The following is a 15757-nucleotide window of genomic DNA, read 5'->3' on the forward strand; positions in this document are numbered from 1 at the left end:
AACACGAAAGCATTTCGTATTGTATTTCGTGATCTTTTTTTCTACCTAGAGTGCTTATAGTGACAGTTATACAAACACACGAACACGCGTGCATATTTGTGAACATAAAACAATTGTTTCAACGCATAGCGATGTACACACGTGATAGAGAAGTACAGTGAATTATTAAAACCAAAAATAACACAAAGCAAACAAAATCAAGTAACTCCCTTTCTAATAATATATAAATAAATATATATATATTATAATATATATTACGTATATAATATAATATATATATATATAATATATTATATTCATAGAGGTAGAAAACTTAAACAGTTAAGATATCTTTTAAAAATAATAAGAGATAATAATAATAATAATAATAATAATAATAATAATAATAATAATAATAATAATCATCATAATAATAACAGTAATAATAATAATAATAATAGTAATAATAATAATAATAATAGTGGATACTTATTTGTATCACATAATATATAAAAAGGAGACGTGAACAAGTACAATTGCATTTTGATACCAACCAGAATCATATAAGCGATGATGTATCACTATGAAAAGTTCTGAAGGCGATCGTAATGATTTTCAGCGATGAAAGGAAATCAAGGTTAAAGGGTAGTATATATCTACGATTAAGTTTTAGGATGGAAAGTAAAGGTGATAGAGCTATTAAAGTGGAAATATACTTTGGATTATAATAACTTCATTTATAATTATTTATAATTAAATTTAATTAGCCTTAATTGTTAGTAATGAAGATTATGATCTTCTTTTAAATTTCCACTTTTGGAATTTTCTATGTGGTTAATAAAAAAGAAAATTTCTTTTTTATTAAAATAATATTGCATAGTTTGTAGCAATTATGGTTAATTGTTGCTCGATCGACGGTTAGTTGGTAATCACTACGAGTTAAAAAGTTATTGTACGGATATGGAAGAAAACGGTTATATCTGATCCGATATAATAGTGATTTCTACAGTAGAGCGTTGATAAGGGTGAATGCTGTCTTTGAGCAGAATGAAACAAGAAGTTTCAGTGATGGTATCGAGAGAATACTAATAATTGCCTACTACTTCAGCGCATTTGTGCGGTAATAAAAAAAAATTTGTGATTTGTTAAACGTACCTGCTGTTCTTGAATAGCTTTTTCTCTGTTGTTTGGTAAATATGTTGGGCTTAATACTGTCCTAAGTTGCTGTTCCACTTGAACAACCTTTTGTCGTAATTTTTGTATTTCCTGAAATAAAAAAAAAAATGGCGCGTTCGACTAAGAATCTCGCAAACGAATAAAAAGATCCATTATCATTAAGAGGTCATGTGTCTGACCTGTTGATATTGATCGATCTGATCCAAGCAGAGCTCCAAGGATGCAGTCTCTTCTGTTACGGTTTTATAAAGGACGTCTAATTCCGAGAGTAATTCTTCGGCAATTTCGGTTATCTTTTTGTCTCCACCGATTCCAGATCTGAAGTGTACTCGAAGTTTTTCGATGGATATTTTGATTTTAGTTTTTTGTATCGTTATATCGCTCAGCATTTTTTCCCTAATAGCATGCTGATCATGCAAAGGCTTTTTCTTATTTTGTGGTGACTCGAGCGTCTGCCTAGCCTTTTCCATCCAACTTCTAACCTCCTTCATTTTTCTTTCACATTGCTCCCACTCTTCGCTAGTTTCTTGCAGCAAAGCGTTCTAAAATATAAGGTATTTAATAAATCTACAGAGCCCGACAAACTATCCTATCCTGTTAATATCCTAATCGATATCCTAACGTAAGGGAAAAAGAAAGAAATTCGAAGACTAACTCTTTCCAATAGTTGCCCTTCGACTTGTATTTTAGCTTCCTCTGCCTCGGTAAATTTCTCCGGTAAATCACCAGTGGTTGTTACTTGACGAATATTGTCTAACTCTTTTGCCATGTCGCTTAGATTTTTGTTTACCTGTTTACAGCTTTTTACAGCAGTCTGCAACACGAGATGTGATATACCGATTATCATAGCTAAGAATTCCTACCAATGGATAATAAGAGAGAGAAAAAGAGAAAGAGAGAGAGAAATAAAGAAAAAGAGAAAGAGAGAGAGAGAGAGAGAGAGAAAGAGAGAGAGAGAGAGAGAAAGTAAGAGAGAATGTCTATTTCGGTCCATCGAACGTACCGAATATTCGTGTAGCCTTTGTCTGGCCTGAACGAGGGTACTGAGTTTGAGTGGTTCTGTTAGGAATTGCTTCTTTTCTTCCGTCCAGATCCTGACAGCATCGTAAAGTGTAAGGAACCTTTGCCATGCGTCCAAGGTGTCGCCAACAATTTGTCTCTTTTCATCGAGCCAATTTCGTACTTGTCCCAACTGTTCGCTCAAGTCATTAACTGTTTTTTCGATTAATTCTTTTTCGGCATCGTCTCTCGTATTCTCAATGATCACACGACCATTTCTCGTTAATCGTTCGAGCTTATCCGTGATCGGGCCCAGCTCATTCTGTATTTGTCTGAGACTTTCCCTAAGTGCGATCGGTTCTATAGACCTATCTTGCACTTTTATTTCAGCTTGTCTGACCCAAGCCTGGACCTCGTCTACGTCGGTCAAATAATCCGACCTAGTGGTCCTAGCGCGTTTAAGTTCTCTCTGCTTCTCATCCATTGCCTGTGCGGTTGCCTCAGCACAGAGCTCGAGAGCGGTTAAATGCTGGGAAAGATCACTTGGTACCAGCTGCTGGCTAACTTGGTACCGCGCCTTAGTGTTTCCAGAAAATTTCTTTGCAGTCTCAACGAGATCGTCGAGGTGAGACTTCAATTCTTTCACCTCGTTCTCAGCTGTTTCCTGATCAGCGCCGAACACGTAGAGGTTCGTTGCGCTACTTCGAGCTTCGTTTAAGTCCTTACGTAGTCTTTCGATTTCACTTTCTGTATTCTCGAGTTCCTTTAGATCTTCCTCCGCTTTCTTCGATTTCTCTCGTAATGAACCAACGAGTCTGTAATGAGTATATCAATACGTTTCACGTCTCGAATAATAATTATATCAACCTTGTTATTTTATTGTTCGCGTTTCCCTACATCGATAAATATGAGGAATGATATTGAAAAAGACAAATTTGTCATTGTCGTATTTTCTTCTTGATCGCATTAAAATTAATTGTGTATTATACATATGCGTGACTAATGATTTCTATATATGATATCGATATATAACTTAAAAAGCGAACGAAAAAGGTATAAATGAAAAATGCCTGGAACGATCAGTGGTGGCCTTAGGACGTCAAGTTAGCCGGAACGAGGGACAACAAATTTAGAATCGGAAATGCGTATCGCTACTTCGTCTTCGGCTGGCTTGATTCCCAGAGCCAGAGACGGGCGCAAGAGCTGAGGTAGCTTTGGCTAAAAGTAGATGAACGAACTATGTATGTTGAACCGAAAGATAGATAGAGAGAGAGAGAGAGAGAGAGAGAGAGAGAGAGAGAGAGAGAGACAGAGAAAGAGAAAGAGAGAAAGAGAGAAAGAGAGAGAGAGAAAGAGAGAGAGAAAGAGAGATAGAGAGAAAGAGTTTTCAGAGCGACTCTAAATGTTCCATCCATTTCCGTGATGCTTATGAAAATCCTTTCGACCAAATTTGTTATGATAAAAATACGTTTCAATATATTTCAATATAAATATCTTGTTCTATTTATAATTATTCATTTTTCGAAATAATAAGAATATAAGAGAAAGGAGAAAAGTGCTTATTATTAAGAGTTAATTTTTAATATAAATCATTGCCAATCGTGGTTTTTTTTTTATTAATACAGATTCCCCGATTACTAATTTTATTTTTTACAACAATGATGGTGTTTTAAAAATTTGTATAAGATTATATCATATCCTGTACCGGTCGTAAAAATCTATTTTTTGAAAGATGTCGGAAATGCCGTAATGCTTATGCGTGTGTACGTGCTATGACGAAGCGTACGATATAAAAATAGATTAGACCGGCTAAAGAAGTTTCACAAAATGACACAACAGTGGCAGAAACGCAAAGAGCAACATGACGGAATTTAAGTCATATCGTTTTCTTGAATTCGATTTGTATTATCTAAGTCGATATTACGTCATTAATGATCCTTGTTCTTATAATTTATATTTTTTGCAATGCAAATAAATTTTCATGTCATTTTCATTATCTCAAAATGAGAATATATCTTTTCATATATGTTAGAAATAATTTTTTTTTATATCGCAATAAATCATTACCATAGAAGTTTCTACATGCTATGTATTGAAATTTACTATTCATAATATGTCAAGTATTCGATATTATTTCGTCGATGATTTCATCTCGTTAATATGTTTTGAAATTTCTAAGAAACGATGATGTTAACTTCAGCACGTGAATAAGTATTTATATCGTAATGTAAATATTTACACTAAATCATTTTACATATAATTTCAAACAATCAACGATTTCTTTTATTTTTATTCCCTTGGTAACCGTTTAAAGGACGTATATCCACGTGGCGTTGCACTGGGATCAAATTTCAAAGAAGGGATCCATTGCTTGATTCAATCAGAAGAACATGAACTGTTTTATCGATAACGAGGTATACGTTATTATTGTCAGCAATCTAAGTAAATGAAACCAATAATGAAAAAAAGTGAAACAAAGAAAATAAAGAAAAAATAGAGAATATTTTACCCATGTGACTAATTCATAATAATAATAATAATAATAATAAAATTAATAATAATAATAATAATAATAATTCTTACATTTCACAAATTCTTTTGAAAAAAAAAGAAAAGAAAATTTCTAAATGATATATTCGATAAAAGAACGAACGTGTTCGAAAAAATCAACAGCATTGTTTCGATTCATGACGTACAAATATACCGCACTATCACTCCTGTGTCAGGATTTGCGTGAATTTGAAGAAAACGACAATGACATTCGTAAAAGAGTAATATATAATTGCGACAGATTATTATTCCTTTTTTGTTTTAACCTTTTCTATTATCTTTCATTTATCCCTACCTCTTTCCCACGAAATATATGTTCACAATTTGTAAAATATGATCCACTAGGCATTTCACCCCCACCCTACTCTCCTTATCCTCTCTTTTCTCCTTCTCTAAAATATATATTAATTCTTGGAGAATACTATGGCGCGGCACAATCAAGTCAAACAGCAGCGGTCGCGGTTCGGAACGTTATTAAGGGTACGATGCCATCGTCGAATTTTCGCCGCTCTGCCTTGACGAAGCAAGCTGCGACGCATGCGATCTGGCTTTAAAGGCCAACTTGGCTGGCCAAGAATGAAAACCGAAGACAGGCCACGATGTATGTGTGCCTGTGTCCTAAGAATAATACGAACTAAACAAGAAAAAAAGAGACGATGGAAAATGCAAAAGAGAATGGAGAATTTTCGATGAATCGTTTTATACAAAACGAATATATCGATGACTACTATACATTTATCTATATATATATATATATATATATATATATATATATATATATATATATATAGGGTATAGATATAGGTATAGATATAGATATATTGCTATGTAAAAATAAGATATAAGATGATTTATATACTCAAAGAGTATGTAATAATATATCACGAGAGAATTAACAAATGTTATATCAGTGCATCATCACGAATAATGATTGTCGTACATCTTCATATATCTTGCATTGGAATTTAAAAATCGGACAGCAATGACGTATTTATGTCTCTTGTTGTCGAAGGTACATATATTTTGAGTTTAGTTGATCAATAGTGAATACATTGTGTTGAAGACCGATAAACAAATTAATTATTTTTCTAAGAGATTTTGTATGATTATTTGTCATACTTATTTTACTATTTCGAAAAACATAGTATATTTTGCTTTCGGAAACATATTTTCATTATGTTCGCTTAATGCGTTGTTGTAAGATAGAAGATAACGGTCATCTTCTTAATTTTTCGTGAAAGTAAATTTGTCAAACGTAAATACTGAATGGATTATTTTTTATAATCGCAGCGATTGTAACGCGCGTTTTTATTTTTTTTTATACACCTATATTAAATAAATGAAATATTTAAACTCATTTCTGGAACGAAATATACGACTGTAAAAAAGTTGTACAATAAAAAAGCTGAAGCTAAATACACACTCTTCATGCACATGCCAAACTGCTCCTGGACATATTTCGCGATAATATTTTTCAAATTTTCTATAAATTGTAACAATAGAATGACAAATAATTATTATAAAATAATATTATTTCTTGATTGAAATTATACCGAACGTACCTTAATCATTTTTCGCTCGAACGATTATTACGAATTGTGCAATTCATGCGTATACCGCTAAAATTGGCAATGATTTTACTTCTTTTGAAGTTCTGCTGCCAGAATTATAGATATAGATATCGACAAGAATCACAACACGTTTAAACATAGTATAGCACGGTAAAATATCACGAACGTTTCTTGGTTAGAGTCACAACCTATCTGGATGTAGATAATGATTTTTATAGAGATTATCTGTGTAAGCACGCATTATTAATATCGAGCGTGATATGAGTATAGTATCAAATAATAAACTATGAAATTTAACGTTTAAATAATTTAATGATTTGGAATCGAACGAGTCCATGTATGGAGCGTAGCAAAAAAAAAGAAGAATAAAAAATTAGATAAAAGAAAAGAAATGTCATTCTGACTCACGATTCGACGGATTTTTGAAGATTTTTGATGCGCTCCTCGAGCGCGCATGCCGGCGCCTGTGTAAAGGCTGCGAGATATACAAGTACTGGTCCCGCTAATGTTTGTATCTCCTCCGTTGCAGGTCTAAGCTTATCAGCGTCCGTAATCGATTCCTGATTGGAGAATGAAATAATATTAATTAACAAGATTACGTTTCAATTTTTATAGAGAAATTTTCGGATCCCAATTAATCGTCAATTTTGATATTATCTAAATAGAATTATAATACTTACGTTCAGAGCTTTACTAATATCTTGTAGATGTTGCTTGGATCGAACTACTGTATCGATGAGTTTGCTCTTTTCCTCGATGGCGTTTAGTCGAGTCTCGACATGAGAGTAACGCGTTTCCAATTCTTCCCAATGTCTTGAAAGAGCTTCAAGAGCGTCTCTACGACCTTCTAGACCAGAAACAAGTTCTTTCCATTCGGTAGTTATCTCCGATAATTGATCTTCTATCTTCTTCTTATTTCTAGGATTTGCCAGATGTAGGACTTCTCGGCCACGTTCGTTTAACAAGTCTAACTCGAACTGTTGATTCTGAGAGAAAGAGTAAGAAACGATATCAGGCACGGTGCTTTGCGTTGCCAAGCACGACTAACTGGCGGTTGAATAATAATAACTCTGATCCACCGGTTTGCCTTGTGGATGACATCATTCGCAAACTTGACATCATCGGAGAAAACTTCCGAGTGAAATGTCATTGCACCATTTTGTTTATCAACGAAATTACCCAAACATCACCGACACATTCGATAGTATTCGTCATTAATGACCTCGAGACTCTCTTTATATATGCCATTATCGAATACTTTTGTCAAGATAAATAATTCAGTATTGCTTTTTTAAGTATAATAAATGCTTGACATTGACCGAGATTTTTGCTATACGTTATATGTAATCAACGATTCGTACTACATTCTCTTTTTAGATTAAAACGACTTCTCTCTTTGATTCTAAGAATTACATTTACGTTTTAATACAGTACGGATAAAAAGTGATGTCATCTACAATTTCGAACATAAGAGTTAAATCATTTCATTTACCTGAATATCATTTAATGCGTGTGTAATCTTTTGAATATTAAACTGCAAGCCGGCTAACGTTGTGACAGGTTCATCCGTGAATCTTGTCCTAGCTATGACAGCACGTACACGTTCCAAGGTTTGACTGTAGTCTCTCCAAGTCTCTGCCCCTTGTTCCATACGAGCTCGTTGAGATCTAGCAGTATTTAATGTGTTCTTCAAGAGTTGAGTATGTTGTTGTTGTTCAGCGCTTAGTTCCTCTTGTTCAGAACTATTTAAGGATGGCCATATTTTATCTGCTGCTTGTTGAATTTGTTGAGAGACCAGTTCACGAATGGAAGATTCGGTACTAAAGTATATCTGAAAGTACAAAGTAATGATCATTTTAGAAAGTTCATTGACATATCCTTATATATCAAAATAAATTTATATCTTAATAAAGGAATTAGTCAATATCGTTCCATCGATTACTCACTTTGTGTTCCTCCAAATCGCTAAGAATATTTTCAAAATCAAGTCCATCTTTATCACTTTCAAGTCGAATCTTAGCTTCTTTAACCCAATGATGTAATTTTTCGGCTAGCTGGCCATAATTCAACCGCATTTGTAAGTTGCTTTCAATATAATTTCCACGTTCCTGCATTTCTCTAGGCAATGAAGTTAATAAAGACATCGCTTCACTCAGCATTTCTTTTAGAGATCCTGGCATGCCTTCCTCGTGTCGTACAGAGTCTTTCAAAGTTCGAATTTTGTCTAAATATTCGTTTATACTATCACAAAGAATTTTGTGCTTATTTATCTCCTCTTCTACGCTTAACGGATCTCTTTCCAAAAGTGGCCTCGACTTAACTTCTTTTTCCTTGCTCTCTATCCAATCTAAAATATCAGCCAATTCCTCGGCTAATCTTCTATGTTCTGCAGCAGCTAGCTCGTGTTGTTCCCTCTGCGTTTCGACGGCTCTTCTAAGACCCTGGAGTTGTTGTTTAAGTGTTTGCAATTGCTCTGTTATAATATTTCTATCAACGGCCGAACCTTCTGCAGCTATTTGTTGTCCCTTGTCTGTAGCACTTGCGAGTGTAGCTTCACATTCTTGTATTTTTAATATAGCATCATCATACCTGTTAAGACGAATATTATTATACATATTATTTATATATTTGTAATAAGGAGAATTGTATTTCATAAATATTCGATATAAAAATACCTTTTGATTTTGTCCTCTGTTGTTTGACCAGATTTTTCAATATCTCGAATTATTTCAGTATATTTAGCAATGAAAGTAGTAATTTCACCAACCAATGCTATAAATTGTTGCCGAAGGAGTAATAGCTGTCTCAATTTTGCAATTTGCGCTTCTAGCGCTCTTATAAGATCATCTTGTTGAGCAAGAATACTTTGAAGATCACCGACATTAGCTGATTGTAAACCAGATAATTTTGATTTGTTGCTTTTAAGATCATCTAATATTCTTTCATAAGCTACTAACATTCCTTCAACGTCTTCAATACGTGCACCAATCGGTTTATTCAAATCCTGAAGTTCTTTTTGAATATCTGCCATAAATTGTACTGCTTCGGCAACACGTGCTGCTGCTTCTTCGGCTTCGTCAATTTTTTTCTGCAGATTATTAGCCCGTTCATTTATTACATTAGCTACTCTATCGTGAGCTTCCTTCATACATTTTAATTGTTCACTCAGTTCTTGTTTATCTGCATCACTGATAGTAGGCAAAATAGATTTTCCTTGCTGAGTTATTTTTTCTATATTATCTTCATATTCTTTGGCTTCTTTCTTTAATCGATCGTACTGAAAGAAGGTAATAAAACAAATTAATAAATTGTCATATGAAATAAATTAAGACAAAAGAATAAATAAGAAATAAATGCACAATGTCATAAAAAAAAAACTAATGTTGCTAATGTAGAAAAAATGACGAATACCTTAGCAAGTTGTTCACGAAGAACATCAACGCTAGACGTTCGTAATTCTAACGAAGTAGCAACTTCCGCTTCATTGATCCATCGCTGACATTTGTCCATTTCATTCTCGAATGATTTACGTCCTTGAAGAAGATCGTTAAGGGATGCTTGCTTTTCTTTACCTTCTTTCTTCAGTTCTTCATAATCTTTGTTCAGATCATCTAGTAGAGCTTGTAATTTAGCACGGTCTTCTGGATTACATTCTTTCAACATATTGTGTCCTTGTTTTATAATATCATTCAAATTGCCTTCATTGAAAGATGCAATTTCAGATTCTAGACTGCTGTGCTGTGTAATTTCCTGCTCAACTTTCGAGGCTTTAAGTGGAAGGTATCCGCTAAGTTTCTTTAATTCATTGCTCTTATTTTTGATCCATGTACGAGCTCGTGCAAGATCAGTTTCAAATTTACGACATGCATCCACGGTGGCACTTGCAATAGAAATTTCCTCTTGCAAAATATTGCGTAATTCAATATGTTCTCCACGCAAAGCCTTCGTATCATCTTCTAGTTGCTGCTGTTCACTAGTCTCTAATTCATTTTGCATATTTCCAACACGTTTTTCAAGTGTGTCCACTATCATTTGTTTGTTTTCGGCTTCTTTTAATATACCCTAGAACGGCATGTTTAATTTTATATGATTTATGTTAAGGATATATTTAATACATTCACCGTCAAGTGTATTTTTGACCACGTTACTTAGATTGTATTAAAAATATAATAAGATATCGAATTAAATTATACTATTGAATTGCACAGAAATATATAATGATATGTAATATTTATTTGCCTTTCCTTCATCGATAACGGCCGCGGATATGGGAGACATAAATATTATAAATGAAAAGCTTAGTGACTGTCAGCAATGAATGTATTAAGAAACAATATAAAAATCGTCAAAATTAAACTTAACTATATTGTATTACAAATAACTAAACTAATTTAATAAAAATTATTGTTAATTACCTTGAGAACAAGCAATCTTTCTTCTGCTTGTTTACTCTCGTATCCAAGTGGCTCGGTTAGTCTAGCGTGTTCTTTTTTCTGTTCAATCCAATTTCGGTTTTCCTCGATTTCTTGACGAGTTGCTTCGATACCTTGAGCTGTCATATCTAGAACTTGCGTTTTTCTTTGCAATTTTTTACTTATGTCTGTGTATCGTCTTTCTACAAACTTGATCTGTTCCTCGATTTGTTGTGAGTCTAAATTACTAACAGAATCCATAACTTGATCTCCCAATTTTTTAACTTCGTCCATTCTGTCTCCACCTTGGGATTCAAATTCACCGATGATTTCTTTTATATTTGAAATCTTTTGACCGATCGTAAAACCACAACCCTTTTCAATACCATCAGCTTTCTTTGAGAGGGTATCAAACCATGTTTGGATATCTTGCACTTGATTTCTATACTTTTGTATCAGATCTTGTGATGCCTGTTTACCTGCAATGGCATCAGTTAATTCTGCTTCTAATTTGTTTAGTCCATCTTCAACTTCCTGTATTTCCGGATGTGATGCTAATTCTGTTATAGCACGAGTACGGCGTTCATTAACATTTACTAACAGTTCGTTCATTGTTTGTAATTCAGCTTGTGCTGCCTCAGCACGTAATTTTGCTGGTCTGGATTTCCACTCTGCGCAAAGTGCTCGCTGTTGATTTATCCACATACATAATGCGTTTTTCTGCCTAGTTTGTTCTTCGAGATCACTTACTACTTTCGTCACATTTGTCAAGTGGGTTTGCATTTGATCGATAAGATCTTCCAATCTCGTTCGAATTTCAACCTCTCTAGGTGCAATTTGAACCGGTGGTGCATCTAAAGGACTGCCAGGTCTAGAAATGCAAGCTGCTGCTGCTTCACAAGCTTCGACTGCCAATGCGAGACGCGTTTTCTCAGCTTGTAACTTATTATGTAAAATTCGTGCGTTTTCCAGACTTTCTTCTGCTTCGGCAAGAGTATCTACAGGAGCTTCTAATTCACGAGCTATTTCAGGTTGATAGGAATCTAGATTCTTTGCAATACTTTCCAATGTATTTTCATACTCTTGGAATTTCGTTAAAGAGTCTGCTAATCTACCTTTTATTTGTAAAGCAGTATTTAGCAAAGAATTGTAACTATCTTGAACATTTTGTAATTGTGTTTCTATGGTAGTCTTGATTTCTTTATTTACTATTACGTATTGATTAATTTGTCCTTGACCTTTAGCTTTTAAATCATCAAGTACCGTTTGATATTTTTGTATTTCCATTAATAATGATTCGTGTTGTTTCATCTGAGCCATTGTTTGTTCTTTACTAGTTATATAGAGTGAATTATGCGCCATCAATTGGAAAGATATTTGCAACAGCCATTTTTCTGTGTCCTGTAATGCCGCATGATATGCATTGTATTCTTTCATTTCATCTTCTATCGATTTCTTTCTCTTGTTGACACGATCACCTAAAATTTGCCACTTCGTCAAAAGTTCTTTCGAACGTTCTAACGTTACGTTATTTTGTGCCCAGTTTGATAATTCACCAGCTTCTTCCATTAAATTATCCAGGTCAGTCTTTTTACTATGAACCGTTTCTTGTATGTGTTTATACCGTTCAAGTAAAGTTTTCATTTCACCAAACTCTCCTTTCGTATTTGGTAGATCTTCCGTTGATTCGTAAGTTTCATCTAACCATTTCTTAAATTTATTATATGTTTCTGCATGATCCTCCCATCGGCTAAGGATTGATTTCACTCGAGCTTGATTCGTGTTTAGATCCATAGTCAACTGTTCCCAGTTTGATCGTAGATCAGCCATATCGGTTCTTAATTGATCCTGTTGTTCTGGTAATGCTGTATTAATGGCCTTCACGAAAGCATTTTGTAACGTCGATAATAATTGTTGACCCTCCGTGATTTGTGATGCTGCAACCTTAAGGATTCCTAGTTTATCTTTAGCCCATGCTTCATCACCAGTTCCAACACAATCTTTCACAGATTTCTGTACGGAGCATAACCAATCTTCCATTTCTTTTTTAGCTTTCAAAAATTCGGTATGATCCGATAGATTCTTTTCAACTTTAGAAACCAAACTTTGTGCATCGGTGAGTAACGATGTATACGCCGATTGCAATTGTACCGTTTTATCACGAGCTAAGCTCCAAGTACTCATTTCCAATAAAGCTTCGCACTTGTCATTTAGATCTTCGAGAATAGGTTTTTGTTTAATAGCTTCATCGACTAATTGTTTGCATCGTGCTAAATCCGATTGCGCTTTATTTTCTTTCGATTGTTCATCGATTACTTTCTTTTGGAAACAATCAATCCATGCTTTCATGTTATCCAACGCAGCTGTAAATTGAGACCACGTCGATATACAATTATTAAGAGTTTCATGCGAATCATGGCACTGAGATTGTAGTAACGACCAATCATTTTGCAATTGTTTTACGTCTTGCTTGATGGAATCCTGACCTTCTGTACCAGTAGTCGAGATTACAGCATCCCTTAGTTCAATTACTTTCGAGATTAGCTTATCTCCCTTTGGTAGCGAGGAAATAATTTGACTGACTTTGTTTTCACGTTCCAGTACTTGTCCTTTATCTCCATGAGTATCGCTATGTTGTTGAAGTTCGAGTTTTGTTTGACGTACCCAATCAGCAGCTTCGTTATATGCTTGCTGAAATTTCTCATGATCCTTTATTTGATTTTCCAATTTACCTATTTTATCGGCAATAGATTGCTTAACTGTTTCATACTTTGTAATAGTTGCTTCATAAGGACTTCTCTGAATGGTCGAATCTTCAGCAAGACGTGTTTTAAGTCGATTAACGGAATCACTATGACCTATTATGTCTCTTAAAATCGTTTTAAACTTTTCTAAAAGAGCTCGCTTTTCACTGAGATCATTTCTATAAATTTCTTCGGCTTGAACCTTTCCTTCAACTTCTTCAATCCAATCTGTGATCAATCTATGAATTTTGTTCAACTCTTCAAGTACACTTGCTCGCGCCGATAGTCTTTGTCTAGCAATTTCAACGTCGGCTAACAATTTATCGAATTCTGCTTTGAGATTTTCAGTATCTTCTTGAATTTTTACCGCACCGTTCTGTTCAGTGTTCATTATAACTTTTTCCTTTAATTCAAGAGCATAACGTAATTTATTTTGACCTTGCTCTAAAGTTTGCCGTATGGTTTTACACGTGTGCAATTTATTATTAACTTCCTGCAAAGTACTAGGGATCTCCATACATTCTCCTAATTTGTTTCGAGTACGTTCAATCCAATCTTCACACTCTTGATGCAACGTATTGTGTTGTTGATGTTCCTGATAATGTAATTCCAAACGTCGCATAATTTCTTTGGCAAGCGATAAGAGAGCATTGTATTTCGTTGTCAATTGAGTAACTGCATTTGAAATTCGTGTGTCGGCACAGGTTTCGACCAACATTTGTGCTTTCATATTCAAACGATCGAGTTCCTTTTGCCAATCAAATAAAGTTTGCAAATGAACTTGAAATTGTTCAAGTACGTTTTTCTTTTCTTCAAGACTGTCCTGTAACTTATTGAAAGATTGTACTAATTGTTCAGTTTGAGTTAACCATTCTGCAGCTTCAGAAAATTGTTCTTCATACTGAGTCCATTTTACTATAGCCTCTTCTAGTAATGATTTCGTAGTACCCAATGAATCTACGTAATTGTCGTATTCGTCCTGTAGCAAAGCTACTTCTTCTTCGATGATTTCTTTATCCTCAGCATCAGCGATTTGACAGGCAGCATTACCACGTTCCAAAGCTTTCTCAAGTTTTTTCTGTCCTTCTGAAAGTTCACACTGCAATACCTTCAGTTGAGTAATTTTGCTGGCTAGAGATTCTTTGTCACCTGTAGGTTCCGAGCATTTGCCTAATCTTTCTTTTGCAACACGTATCCATTGTAAGAATTCGTTACCACTATCAATAAATGCTTGATGTTGTTCAACGGTTTCTTTCTGTTTTGCATAAAGTTCTTGGGCATGCTTACTTAAAGTTTTATATTTAATAGATATCTCTGTTGCTGGCGTAGCTTGTCGAAGATCTTCCGCTTTCGTTGCTACTGATTGTATCATCGGTTCGAAGGCTACGATGTCCTGTACGATACTATTTGTCTGTCGTAAATTTGCTTTTCTCTCGCCAATCGCTAAAGAACTCAGACCAGCTGAACCTTTTTTAGCTTTGGAAACTTTTTGTTCCCAAACTTGTTGCAATTTCGCTTCACGATCGTTGATCCATTGCTGCAATTGTGAGTAAGAAGAACTGTAGTCAGCCCATTGTAGAAGACTAGTTTCTAAGTGTACTTTTGTCGTTGATATTTTCTTAACTAAACGTTCCCAATCATTTTGTATATCTTTCAATTGCGAGCTAATTTCTTCTCGACCATCAGACCGTGTGTTTCTCATTACCTTTTCCCCACAATTTATTGTCAAGTGAACTAAATTCTGTCCTTCTTCTCGTTTCCTTAACAATTCTTGTATTTTGTCTAATCTATTTTGCAATTCATTGCGACTACTGGTCGATGCTGCTTCTGTTCCTTGTCTTATAATCTGCTTTGCGTTTTCAATCCAAGCACGTGCCTTTCCGAGATAAGCTTCGTACTCTTCGTGCTGAGCTAAATTGGTCTCTACTTTATTTAGCACGTCTTTAGCAAGATTTACTTGCACTTGATACCGTGAATTTAAATGACGAAGTTGATTATTAACGTAAGTATCCAGATGAGAAGAAAGCAAACCAGAAGCTGTTTTGTTAAACTTGTCGATTTGTTCTTGACCTTTCATCAAATTGTTTAATATTTCCTTGACTTCTTGAACTTGCTTTTGTTTCTCTTTAACATTAGGTAACAAAGCATTTTTTTGCGCTTTGATAAGAATATCAAATTGTTGCAACCAATCGCTAAGTCTTTCATATTCGTCTTTGTAATCGCGCCATTGACTGATAGTTGATTCTAGTTGATCCTTTTGCTGTTTGATTTCTGCACACATAAATATATTTTAATTGTTACAATATCTAACAAATGTATTATATAA

General features: G+C 34.4%; 1 protein-coding gene across 2 annotated transcripts in view; it reads right to left on the bottom strand.

The window, feature by feature from the left end:
- The window catches only part of LOC122626867 (nesprin-1), a 47211-nt gene that overhangs the window by 7640 nt on the left and 23814 nt on the right, over positions 1–15757 (bottom strand). For both annotated transcript variants that reach the window (XM_043807324.1, XM_043807325.1), the window contains exons 23-33: positions 10691–15702; positions 9687–10337; positions 8951–9552; positions 8222–8864; positions 7768–8106; positions 6956–7261; positions 6684–6835; positions 2159–2969; positions 1811–1969; positions 1335–1697; positions 1135–1245 (exon numbers count right to left, since the gene is read on the bottom strand). In XM_043807324.1, the coding sequence (XP_043663259.1) occupies positions 1135–1245; positions 1335–1697; positions 1811–1969; positions 2159–2969; positions 6684–6835; positions 6956–7261; positions 7768–8106; positions 8222–8864; positions 8951–9552; positions 9687–10337; positions 10691–15702 (9149 nt within the window). The remainder of the gene's footprint in view (positions 1–1134; positions 1246–1334; positions 1698–1810; positions 1970–2158; positions 2970–6683; positions 6836–6955; positions 7262–7767; positions 8107–8221; positions 8865–8950; positions 9553–9686; positions 10338–10690; positions 15703–15757) is intronic.

The sequence above is a fragment of the Vespula pensylvanica genome, chromosome 2 (genome assembly GCF_014466175.1).
Source record: "Vespula pensylvanica isolate Volc-1 chromosome 2, ASM1446617v1, whole genome shotgun sequence".
NCBI classification, from domain to species: Eukaryota; Metazoa; Arthropoda; class Insecta; order Hymenoptera; family Vespidae; genus Vespula; species Vespula pensylvanica.